Source organism: Moschus berezovskii, chromosome 28 (assembly GCF_049115385.1).
Source record: "Moschus berezovskii isolate FMDL1 chromosome 28, NW_MosBer_1.0, whole genome shotgun sequence".
Classification (NCBI taxonomy): domain Eukaryota; kingdom Metazoa; phylum Chordata; class Mammalia; order Artiodactyla; family Moschidae; genus Moschus; species Moschus berezovskii.
This window is the reverse complement of record NC_142487.1, coordinates 11,137,732-11,150,990: the sequence shown is the minus strand read 5'-3', so window position 1 is coordinate 11,150,990 and position 13,259 is coordinate 11,137,732. Positions and strand designations below refer to the sequence as shown.

Here is a 13,259-nt window from a genome sequence, read left to right as displayed (position 1 = left end):
AGAAGAAGGCATCCCTGGCACTGGACCGCACGCCAGCATCCTCAGGAAGGGAGATTTAAAAGCTGGTGACTTTCAGGTGCAGTGTAGTTGGTGTCTGACGGTCTCGAGTGGACGGGCTTATGCAGCATGCTCCCTCTGAAGGGCAGGGAAGCATAGTCGTGGTTGAACATGCTTACACTTCAGAGGCGTGATGCTCTGATCCCTATTGTCTCCTTCCAGATTCTGTTCACCATCACATTCTGGCTGCTGCTGAGACAGCACCTCACAGAACAGAAAGCTCTCCAAGAAAAGGAAGCTCTTCTGTCTGAGGTGAAAATCGGAAGTCAGGAAAGTGAAGAAAAAGGTAATTAGTGTACGCAGTGTCACCGGAAGAAGGGCCCCAGAGGACACCCCTGGAGTCTCTGCCCCAGACCAGAGGGAGGCTAGGCGTGGATGTGAGCAGATAGGTGACCGTGTCCCAGGGCTGAATTCCTGCCCACATGGGTGTCCACTGGAGCTGCAGAGACCCTGGGTCATTTGACCCACACAAAAGTGATCCCCACTGCAGGGCATTCCCTGGGTCCTCCAAGGTCACAGCTTTTTGAGTGTTAGAACCAAGAGAATGACTCAGATCTCCCAAATTCAAATCCTCTCACCTTTTCAAAAACGAGTGTACCACAAAGTCAAAAAAAAAAGGAAGCTAATGCTTTGATGACCACTTCTATAGTTTTAAACCCCACTCTATGGGTCAAATGAGAGTCACTTGCTCCCTACCTGCGTGGATGTGCCAATAAATACAATAAAATTTAATGCTCGTAGAACAGCTTGGAGACCATTAGTGAGGCGTGTAGCATTGTCTGAAAAGGAAGCCATAAATGTTCTCAGAGGCAGGGCTGATAACCTTCAGATTAACCCTGTCAGGAGGAGAAAACCAATTCATCTTTTTCTTATAGTTTCTCATTTAGACCTAAACATTGGTTGTTTTTCAGCAACAAAAGTCTGTAAGGTTTGAATCTTGCCTATTTGAGTTTGGATGTCTGTTAACACAGTGATTAAATTCACCATTTACTTTATGTAAAGAACATTTCATTTAAGATCAACAGTTACTCTGACCTCTCACCCCACGTGCATTCCCCTCTCTGTGTGGATCTCCTGGTCATTCGAATAAGTTGTTCAAATGATAGGTCACCTTAGGACCACAAAGATGAGTCCTATATGTTAGCATATGTTAAAGTAAGACCAAATAAGCTTTTACTTCCAATGCATAAAACTATTTTAAATTTAGTTAAATTATAATTAGTCCTGAAACCTAATTTAAATTAAATTATATTTGGCTTCGACTTGATTTTTTCATTCTATAAAATCATACTTTCTGGTTAACATTGTTACCAATAACCCAGATTCAATAAAAGACTGCTAGAGGCACACTGCAGTCAGAATCTGAAATTGTCAGAGTTAGTTTGGTTTGTGTTATTGTTGTCTGTTTATTTGGACAATGCAAGTGAAATAGGTGTTATGAAAAGCTTGTATAAAAGTATTACAAAATGTGTTTCTTTTATGTTTCAGGAAGGTTAGGAAAGTGAACTATGATTAGTTCTATAAATTCTGCCTTGTTTATTTTAAATCGTATGGTAATGCCTAAGGTGTGTGACACCCACCTCACATGGGTAAGAGTGTGTGGTTCTGGTCCAGGGACCAGCTCTTCATAACAGCAGGGTCTTCTGTCTTGAAGATGATGAACAGGATGTACAGGTGGACAGCGAGGCTCAGGAGAAGGAGGAAGAAGAGGAGCCGAAGGAGGAGCAGCAGGAGCGGAGAGAGGAGGAGGAAGAGGAAGGAGCAGACGAGCAGGACGTGATGAAGGTGCTGGGGAACCTGGTGGTGGCCCTGTTCATCAAGTACTGGATCTACGTCTGCGGGGGGATGTTCTTCTTCGTCAGCTTCGAGGGTAAAATCGTGATGTACAAGATCATCTACATGGTGCTCTTCCTCTTCTGTGTGGCCCTGTATCAGGTGGGTGCTTGTGGCCGCCGGGTTGCCATCCTTGCGTCTGTCTAGGGGTATGCCTGAGCTTCCTTCGGCGAGGCTCTGAGTTACTGTGACCTCACGAACACATCGTGTAAAGGGGTCGAAGAGATTCAAACACTACGTGCTAGGAATCCTAAAGTGAGGAGTGAGCCCCTTCCACCGGTTCACTAATATGAATTGTTCACTTCAGTTCAGTTCAGTCGCTCAGTCGTGTCCGACTCTTTGTGACCCCATGAATCACAGCACGCCAGGCCTCCCTGTCCATCACCAACTCCCAGAGTTCACTCAAAAACTCACCTCCATCGAGTCTGTGATGCCATCCAGCCATCTCATTCTCTATCGTCCCCTTCTCCTCCCGCCCCCAATCCCTCCCAGCATCAGAGTCTTTTCCAGTGAGTCAACTTTTTGCATGAGGTGGCCAAGTATTGGAGTTTCAGCCTCAGCATCAGTCCTTCCAATGAACACCCAGGACTGATCTCCTTTAGGATGGACTGGTTTGATCTTGCAGTCCAAGAGACTCGCACGAGTCTTCTCCAACGCCACAGTTCAAAAGCATCAATTCTTCGGCGCTCAGCTTTCTTTATAGTCCAACTCTCACATCCATACATGAGCACTGGAAAAACCATAGCTTTGATGGACCTTGGTTGGCAAAGTAATGTCTCTGCTTTTTAATATACTATCTAGGTTGGTCATAACTTTCCTTCCAAGGAGTAAGCGTCTTTTAATTTCATGGCTGCAATCAGCATCTGCAGTGGTTCTTAAAAAGTCAGAAAATTGGTTAGGGTGGCTTCCTTGTCTTGTACAGATGAAGGGAGAAAGAAGATACGGTATATTTATACAATGTAATATTACTTAACCATAAAAAGAATGAAATAGTGCCATTTGGAGCAACATAGATGGACCTAGAGATTATACTAGTGAAGTAGATCAGACAGAGAAAGACAAATACCATAGGATATCACTTACAGGTGGAATCTAAAATACAGCACAAATTAGCTTATTTCTAAAACAGAAACAGACCTACAGACATAGAGAATAGACTTATCATTAACATAAAGGGAAAGTGGGAGTAGGGATAAAATTGGAATTTGAGATTAACATATACATACTGCTGCTGCTGTTGCTGCTAAGTCACTTCAGTCGTGTCCGACTCTGTGTGACCCCACAGATGGAAGCCCACCAGGCTCCCCTGTCCCTGGGATTCTCCAGGCAAGAACACTGGAGTGGGTTGCCATTTCCTTCTCCAATGTGTGAAAGTAAAAAGTGAAAGTAAAGTCGCTCAGTCGTGTCTGACCCTTAGCGACCCCACGGACTGCAGCCTACCAGGCTCCTCCATCTATGGGATTTTCTAGGCAAGAGTACTGGAGTGGCTTGCCATTGCCTTCTCCGAACATATACATACTACTGTCTATGAAAAAGATAAAGACCTACAGAATAACATAGGGAACTATACCCAGATTTTTTAATAACCTATAAAAGAAAAGAATATATATATATACATATTATTTATATAATACATATAGCTGAATCACTTTGCCATACACCTGAAACTACCACAACATGCGTGCGTGCCAAGTTGCTCCAGTTGTGTCTGACTGTGACCCTAATGACTGTAGCCGCCAGGCTCTTCTGTCCGTGGGATTCTCCAGGCAAGACTACTGGAGTGGGTTGCCATTTCCTCCTCCAGGGGATCTTCCTGATCCAGAGATCGAACCCACATCTCCTGTATTGGCAGACGGGTTCTTTACCATCTGAGCCACAAAGGAAGCCCTCAGATTCCAATCTACATTGTCCCAACTCTGAGCAACAAAGCCTCCAAAACTAAAAATGAACTTGACTTTGCTTTCAGACCCGTGTGCATGGAATCACCTATCTTTGCTGAATGGAGCAGGTGCTTTGTGAGTTTTCCGCCAGTGTGCTGTTTCCTCATTTGTTGCTCGCCCTCTGACTCCCAGGTGCACTATGAATGGTGGCGGCGGATCCTGAAGTACTTCTGGATGTCAGTGGTTATCTACACGATGCTGGTGCTTATCTTTATATACACATATCAGTTTGAAAACTTCCCAGGCTTGTGGCAAAACATGACTGGACTGAAAAAAGAAAAGTAAGTAACTGTGCTGGACAGCAGGGTGGAAAGTGACCCACCGGGTGAAGTCGTGAGGGCTTGTTGTTCCAAACACCTTGCCAGGAAGAAGGTTTTAGTAAAACCTGATGTCATCACTGGCTGCAAGTTCCTTCAGAACAGAACTCACTGGTATTGGTTTTCTGAGCTTCTCATGACCTAGGCCTGAGCTTTTGACACATAACAGGTGCTCAGTAAGAATTGACTTGGAAAGTAAATTCTCAGCCCCTTATTAATGAAATGGCTTTTCCTAGTGTTTCATGTGAAGCTCACCTGCCTGGCTCCTCACCGTCATGTGGTCTCCCTTCCTAACCAGAGGCTTGTAACACAGAGCATCAGCCTCCCTCCCTGATGGAGCCATTGCTGAGATTCTAAGGAGTTGTTGTTCAGTTGCTCAGTTGTGTATGACTCTTTGTGACCCCCTGGACTGCAGCTCGCCAGGCTTCTCTGTCCTTCACCATCTCCCGGAGTTTGCTCAAACTCATGCCCATTGAACTGGTGATGCCATCCAACCATCTCATCCTCTCTCATCCCCTTCTCCTCCTGCCCTCAATCTTTCCTGGCCCCAAGATCTTTTTCAGTGAGTTGGGGCTTCCCATCAGGTGGCCAAAGACTTGAAGCTTCAGCTTCAGCATCAGTCCTTTCTGTGAATATTCAGGGATGATTTCCTTTAGGATTGACTGGTTTATCCCCTTGCTGTCCAAGGGACTCTCAAGGAGTGGTTGGCCATGGAAACTGGCCGTGATGAGCTCTTTCTCATGCATGAAATAGACAGGACTCTAGCCTTTTCTACTCTGCTCCTCTAAACTTCCTAGATTCCTTTGGAAGTCGAACCAGGACTGAGCATAGAGCTAAGTGTCCAGAGGAGGAAGCATAGAGCTGAGCACCTTGCCTGAGCCAGACACTCTTGTGCACCTGAATATCAGCTGGAAGCCAGAGGGAGTCTGAGTCCAGTGGAGTTTACATTCTAAGACAGGAGACAAACCATGTGAAATAAATTACAAACTGACACACCTGTGAAGGAAACGAAGATAAGCCGAGGTAGTGAACAATGGGGACACAATAGCTAGAGATGGAGTGGTTCAGGCAGGCTTCCCTGAGGAGGTGTCATTTTTAATTTTTTGGCTGCACCACCTGGCATGGGAATCTTAGTTCTCTGACTGGTACGGATTTCCTGTGCCCTCGGCAGTAAAAATGCCGAGTCTTAACCACTGGACAACCAGGGAAGTCCTAGGAGATGTCATTTAAATTCTTGAAGAATAAGAAGGAACTTGTCTTTAGAAAACTGAGTTGGGAGCTGAGAGGTGGAAGAACATTCCAGGAAAATAGAACAGCAAATGCAAAGGGCCTGTGGCAGGACAAGGTTTGGTGAGTGTGCTGAACAGCAGGAAGGCTTACCTGCAGGGAGGGTGGAGGTCAGCCAGGCGCCTGGAGGTGCAGGGATCCTAGGTGATGATGGTTTGCGTCTCATTCTCGGTGAAATGTCTACAAGTCTTTAAAGCAGCCTTGACTGGCAGAGAAAGCAGTGATGTGTGGGGGCAAGAATAGACACAGCCAGGTGGTCAGCCAGCAATGGTGGCGGGGGAGGTCATGTGATTGAGGATGGCGGCCTCCCCTAGAATAGGAGGCACTAGAGAGGAAACAAGAGCACAGATTCAAGAGATGCGGGTGAAGGGATGTGGGTGGTGGAGACAGGAAAGTGTGTTGGGGGAGGGGATGTCCTGACTTGGGCGTTTTGCACAAGGTGGACGATTGTGCCAGGGAAGACCGGGGTGGGGAGGGGGCGAGAACAGCTTAGCTGCTTCAGGAACATAGGGAGATGGAGACTTCTGTCTTGAAAATGTTCAGTGTGAAATCACCGAGAAATAGCCGAATTCTGGTGGACATTTGGGTGGGAGACTCGCCCACCAGGGAAACCCGCCCTGTTTCACAGGCTGGAGGACCTTGGCCTGAAGCAGTTCACGGTGGCCGAGCTGTTCACGCGCATCTTCATCCCCACCTCCTTCCTCCTGGTCTGCATCCTGCACCTGCACTACTTCCACGACCGATTCCTGGAGCTCACCGACCTGAAGTCCATCCCCAGGAAGGAGGACAGCGCTGTCTATAGGTGAGCCCGCACAAGCTCAGCCAGACCCTCCCGTCTCTCACTGAGAATCTCAGCCTGTGTTTGCCGTGACAGTCAGCCTCTGAGTGGGAAAAAGTGAGAAAAAACGTGGAGTGTTTGATCGCACTTTATGAAACAGTAGGTAGTGCTTTGGGTTTCTTAGGTGGTGCTCGTGGTAAAGAACCTGCCTGCCAGTGCAGGAGACAGAAGAGACACAAGTTTGATCCCTGGCTCAGGAAGATTCCCTGGAGTAGGAAATGGGAACCCACTCCAGTATCCTTGCCTGGAGAATCCCATGGACAGAGGAGCCTAGTGGGCTACAGTCCACGGGGTCGCAAAGAGTCAGACATGACTGATCAACTTAGCATGCACCTGAGTAGTGATTTATGACACTTCATGGGTGATCTTGACAGGCGTGTGAGTTGGTCCAGAGGAGCTGTGCAGAGACTGAGGTTCTTTTGCGGTGGCGATGTGTCTTTTGTATCCCAGGTGGTGGGGTGTTTTTAGAACGTTTACAGAATCTGGCTAAATTCAGAGGGTGAGTTTTCTGTTGCACTGACAGGTAGTAAGGAAGTCTCTATGAATGAAAGCATAGTACAGAATTCTCCCTTCCGTTTCGGGAAGGAAGGACCTCAGCTGAAAGGTTCTGCCATGTGCGAGTAACCAGAGTGACATTTAAGGAAAGAGCGAAGGCAACGTTTTCTGCTACCAGTTCACTATTGCTGTCTTCCATCACTAAAGACTAATACAAAGTGTTTCCAAGTATCTGATGGGATCTGTCTCGCCCTGGCCATGTGCGTGGAGCCACAGTTGGTCAGCACACATCCATAGGCCTGCTCCATCTCGGGAATATTACAGGCATTGTCTAATGAGCCTTGATACAGATTTTCCTCTCTGCTTCATATAATAGCCTGTGATTCAGCTTCTGGAAAACCCTTGTTGTATAGTTGAGGGAGCAAAGTGCTGCCTTCAGAGGAACACAGACACCACAGGTGAAAATTCCCGAGCCCCTTCTCAAGGGAAACAGTGAGTCCACGGAAAGAAGATGGAGCAGTAATTCATCAGGCACAGTTCATGGAATGTCAGACTGTGCACATTCTGCTGTGCTAGGGGGTGGCTGTTCTTCAGTCGCCCAGTCATGTCCGACTCTTTGTGACCCCGTGGACTGCAGCACGCCAGGCTTCCTTCCTTCACTTTCTCCCAGAGTTTGCTCAATTCATGTCCATCGAGTCAGTGATGCCATCCAATCATCTCATCCTCTGTCACCTCCTTCTCCTCCTACCCTCAATCTTTGCCAGCATCAGGGTCTTTTCCAATGAGTCAGCTCTTCACATCAGGTGGCCAAAGTCTTGGAGCGTCAGCAGTCCTTCTGATGAATATTCAAGGTTTATTTCCCTTAAGATCGACTGGTGGAATTATGGAAAACTGAATGTGTTGAACAGGGTTTCCTTAAGTACATAAACGTGATTTAATTATGTGGGCTCTAAAAAGGATAGCAGCCTCCTATCAAGATGTGTCCTCCTGTTTTCCTCTACTGTCCAGCCAGCCTGTAACCCCCTCCCCTGGCTGGACAGGAAGGAGGTCCTGTGGTCTGGTCAGTCTGAGGCCATGGCTGGCCCTCCTCTGGCCAAGGCTCAGCCCCTAGCACCCCCTGAACTGTTACTTTTCCAAGAGAACGTAAAGGGCGAGGCAAGAATGAGTAATGTCAGCAGTATGCATGGTTTGGGGTCGTGGGTTTTCATTTTTGGTTCTGTGAAAAGAGGAGTTCACAGGACTCATCCGAGTTTGATATTTAGGAATTTCATGCAGGAGTTTCGTATAAAATTCCCCAGATTTCTCCCTGGAGCATGGGGCATGTATCCCATCTTTTCCACAACTCTTCCACTGTAGTGTTTTCCTTACTAGTGATTTTTAGTCCCTAGGACCCTAGTAAGTCAAAAGGATGAAGAAAGAGGTCTTTTCAGAATTGGATTGACTGTCATGCTTTGCCTTCTCTGTTCCTTCCCCCTTAGTAGATGCTACACACACACACACACACACACACACACTCCCAAATTGGGAATGATCAGTGCACTTTATCCCTTATATTGATTCTGGTCCTATTGTTTCTATGAACAGCCAGCTATCCTTTGCCTGTTTTGGCTGTTGTTTGTGTGGTTTGTGTCTGCCCTGTAGGCAAGTGTCATTTGTGTCTGAAGCAGAATTCATCATGTTGAGCCTTCTAGAATTTATAGTTAGCATTATGAAAAATTTTATGAGAAATTATTATTATTTCTAGGTAGACATTGTCAGGAATATAATTTCCCTTATATATTGATAAAATAGACACTATAACATAATTACAACATAATTATTATATAATAAACACTTAATAGTAAGATACTGAATGTCCATTCCTTATTTAAATATCTGTGACTGCCACGTGTCAATAATTTGTTTTAGAAGGTACTGTGACACATACAGAAATAGAATGACCTTTTTAAACTTTAACTTTAGAAAAACCTCAGAAAATAGTATCTTGAATACGGATACTCAAAGGATTTTATTTTTTTAATTCTGGAGAAGGACCAAGAATTAATGTTTTAGGTGGTATTTTATTTGATAAGTGCACTCTGGACATTTAAACCTTACAGGTATCTGACCAGACGTGTGATTCTTTGGGGGAGGGAGGGAGGAGGAGGCTGTTACTGTCAAGTGTTTCAAACCTGACTCTGTCTGACTTCACGGTGCTGCCTGTCCTCGCTGTCTGGACACGTCACAGCGCATGAAAGGTGTTGGTGACACACCTGGTGATGCAGAGCTCGCGGGACAGTCAGCTCCTTCTCTCTGGCTAACACTCCTCTTTCTCTCTCCGACTGTCTCCCCGCTGCCGCCTTGCACTTCCTGCGTAGCCATGCCAAGGTCAATGGGCGTGTGTATCTGATAATAAATAGGTGGGTATTTCAACGTTTTCTCTCTTGGCTCCTTTTAAACTGGTATCTGGGGGTGTTAAGCACTTTATTAGCTTGTAAATGAAACTGACATCATCCAACAGTGGACATGGCCTCCAGGTATGCTATGGATGTCTTTTGCAAACCCAACCAGTGTTTGGACTGAATGATGCTGCTGAGTGCACTGGGAGGTGGCTGAGGGTCTTCAGCTGGCACTCGGCATTGGTCCCTCTTTGGTAGAATTAGTCCTGGGCTTGCCTGCAAGCCCACCTCCCTCCTGAACACGTAAGCGAGAGCTCAGCTCAAGAACCAGCTGCTCCACAAACCACCCATCTCTGCCGAGTCCCTGCTGAGCGTACCGGGCCCTTCCTCTGAGTTCCCGGAGCACTTTCTCTTTGCTGCCGCCTCCTAACACTGGCCTTTAGCCCCGTCTGCCTGCCTGTCTTATCTCCCCCACCTGCCGCCTCCGCCCCTTAGGCCCTGGGTCCCTGTACAGTCCTCCGCAGGGCCAACATCTCACCTACCGTGGGGGTTTAACCGCTAGTGGATATTCCTGAATGAAGTGATAATAGGCACAACAATCTATGGTTAAGAGAAAATTAAAACACCAATTTTTTCAAGCATACATCTACTTAAAAGAGCATCATATAGAAGGATGGTATTTTACATGACAGATTTCACAATATATTTGCCTTCTGCAAAAAACAAAACAAAAAAAAATTGTTAAGTTGGGCAGCGTGCCTTAGATGCACATCACCCAGGCGGGGAGATAACACACGCTCATAACCACAGGTAACAAAGGCTGAGCTCTGACACCTGCTGTGTGTGGAGTTATCCTCAAGTGCCCCAAAGAGAAGAGTCTTCAGGTCTAATTCACCAAAGCTCTTCTTACTTTATTGAGAGAATTAAAATATCCACTCTCGGAACTTCACGTCTTAAGTAATCAAGTCAGTAATTTAGGTAGTAGACGCATAACTCTTGGAAAGATTTGTAGGTTTTCTACTTCACTCTCTTTCCTCTTAAGAGGAATGCTGAGGCTGATAACCAAGTAGCAGATCCGAGGAGGCAGAATGTCTAGAAAGAGGTGTGAAAACTTAGTGCATCTCTGTGGAGATCTCTATGGAAAAGGAATGAGGCCAGGTGGGCTCCCTTTGGGGCTAGTTTTGGGGGCAACCTGAGAGACAAACGTCAACCTCAAGTTTTTAGCTGCCAGCTAGAGAAGTCAGCTAGAGACTTGAAGCATAAATCAGCCATATCAGCCTTATCCCTCTTAACATAAAGAACCACATGATATCTGTTTCTCTCTCCCTGTGTGTTTCTGATAAAGTCTTGACCGTCTGCTTTAAGAGGAGGTGGCTGGGGCGCCAAGAGGCAGGAGTGATTTAATGGGCTCTGACAACTGATACACTCAGCCCTCCATATCCGTGGTTTCTGCATCCATGGATTCAACCAAAAACAATTTTTTAAAAAATCCAGAAAGTTTCCCAAAGCAAACTTGAATTTGCTGTGTGCAAGTTACTATTTCCATGGCATTCAAATAGTATTAGGTATTACAGGTCATCTAGAGATCATTTAAAATATACAGGAGGATGTGTGTAGGTTACAGGCAAATACTATAGCATTTTATACAAGGGACTTGAGCACCTGTAGGTATTGGTGTCCGTAGGGGTCCTAGAACCCTTGGCACATCCAATGTGCCAAGGATGCAAATGGTACAGAGTTGGCTCCTTGCATTCCTCTTGAGGAAAAACGTATGCCCATCAACCCTGAACTGACTCAGGAGTTCTCAGAAAGATGCAGTGATCTAAAATAATTAAAAACTTGAAGCGTTCTACCATTACTCAACCTTCTTTCCAGTGAACTCTCATTTTTGTCTGAATGCCCACATTTTAAGAAAAGTCAGAGCTGTGCCCTAGGGAGCACTCAACCTAACAAACCCTCTCTCCTTGCACAGTGTGTGCTTCTGAAAAGCTACACGTGAAGTATGTCAAGTTTTGAAGGGACTTCTCTCGATTAGAATGATAGGGTGAACCTTTTATTGAGTAAATAAGCTTTCTTTTTCCCCAAATTTATTTCTGTATGCTCAGTGCTGTTGAATAAGGAGAATACTGTGTTTGTAGATGGGAGTTCCGATGAAAGAGGGGACATACCTATATCCAACTTCTGGGTCAATCACAATTTAGACTTGACCTTATAAGATGTGAGGTAGGGCTGTGTTAAGGACAGTGGCTGACTGATAAAATTCTGATGGTGTGAAAAATTGCAGGAAGTTCCAACTGAATTTGTAAACAGACTGATTTAGAATATTTTAACAGGAGGCAATGGTTAGTTCTCCTACATATACACAAACCAGGGCCATTACACCTGATCCTGTGTACATGTGTAACTGAATCATATTGTTATAATTAACACATAGTAGATCAACTATTGGAGAAGGCAATGGCACCCCACTCCAGTACTTCTGCCTGGAAAATCCCCTGGATGGAGGAGTCTGGTGGGCTGCAGTCCATGGGGTCGCTAAGAGTCGGACATGACTGAGCGACTTCACTTTCACTTTTCCCTTTCATGAATTGGATAAGGAAATGGCAACCCACTCCAGTGTTCTTGCCTGGAGAATCCCAGGGACGGGGGAGCCTGGTGGGCTGCCGTCTATGGGGTTGCATAGAGTCGGACACGACTAAAGTGACTTAGCAGATCAACTATATTTCAAATAAAATTTTTTAAAAATAAAAGACAGAGTAAGGAGCTTTGCCACTTCCCCTTGTTAGTAAGATGTTTAGGCTTGAATCTAAATCTTTTTGATTCCAAAGAGCATGCTTTTAACATTGTTCTGGATTGTCTCAGAAAAATGCTATGAGAAAAATGAAAGCACAATGAAAGGATTCATACAGTGTCTTTTAAAGTAGAAGCTCCAAAGGTGCATTGAAAATACTTTCATCCAGAGGCATTTTCTGTACACAGATTTTCTCAGGTGAATTATCTAGCTTAAGAAAATAAGCAAGTACATACAAGTGGAAAATAATGTTTTGGAAATCTGGCTATAATGTGGATTATCAAAGCCAAACTGAAAGGTGAATTTTTTTTGGCTCATATGATTTAATTAATTAATTTATATTTTGAAGTATAGTTGTTTTATAATGTTGTGTTACTTTCTGCTGTGCAACAATGTGAGTCAGCTATTTCTATGCATATATCCAATAAGAGAAGAAAAGAAAAAGAAAATAAACAAGTACATGTCAGCACACTTTCTTCCACTGACCTCAGAACATTCTTTGTTCACTAAATTAGCGATTTGTTTCTGATATTCTGTGATCTACCTGCTTGATATTGCTAAAAGGAATTGCTTTGAAGGAGAACCTCTCTGAAAGTCCAAGGGCAATGCAGAATCTTGACCACAGTTATCCAATATCACAGGCGTTTTAAATGCAAAACCAACAAGTTGCATGTGAGCTTAGATTTTTATCTAGCCAAACTTCTTCATTTTGTAAAAAAAAAAAATTCCAGAGACATGAAATCATCTCAGAGTCAATTACAGATATTACAGATAAAACTCAGAATATTACAGATACGATAACATTATTAAGTGTCTGTCTTGTGACAGTCAGGCTTAAATGAATAAATTATTACAAATGAGGAGGACTACCTGCATTATCTGTAATAGGCCTTTTCCTAATGTCTACTTTATTGCCCACAAACGTTCCTTCAAGCATTCATTTGAATGTGAATAAAAAGATATACTCTTTAAAATTGAGGAGCAAGATCATACTCATTACTATTCGCTGTGAACTAAGCTGGACCCCCAAGAGTTGCTGAGCTCCCTAAGGCTGCAGCCCCCTCAGCCAGGCTCCCGCATTCTTCTCAGGAGATCTGGTCCCGCAGCTCACCTGGTGCCCAAGGATGGAATGTGATGCAGGCTTCTTACCCCCGGAAGCATTTGCATCCACTGCTTACGCTTCAGATGGCCACAGGATGAGATTGGTCCATGCAAAAGTTGACCGACATTACACGTTATTTAAGAATTAAAAAAAAAAAAAGAATCCCTCCTTAAACTGTGAATGACTTGATTCCTAGGGGATGGTTTGCTGTGTTTCTAAGA

At 44.8% G+C, this 13,259-nt stretch overlaps 1 protein-coding gene across 1 annotated transcript in view; it reads left to right on the top strand.

Annotated features, from left to right (window-relative positions):
• The window catches only part of PIEZO2 (piezo type mechanosensitive ion channel component 2), a 249,057-nt gene that overhangs the window by 177,684 nt on the left and 58,114 nt on the right, over positions 1–13,259 (top strand). Inside the window, exons 14-17 of the mRNA XM_055417223.2 lie at positions 220–343; positions 1,712–1,992; positions 3,963–4,111; positions 6,063–6,236. Coding sequence (XP_055273198.2) covers positions 220–343; positions 1,712–1,992; positions 3,963–4,111; positions 6,063–6,236 — 728 coding nt within the window. The remainder of the gene's footprint in view (positions 1–219; positions 344–1,711; positions 1,993–3,962; positions 4,112–6,062; positions 6,237–13,259) is intronic.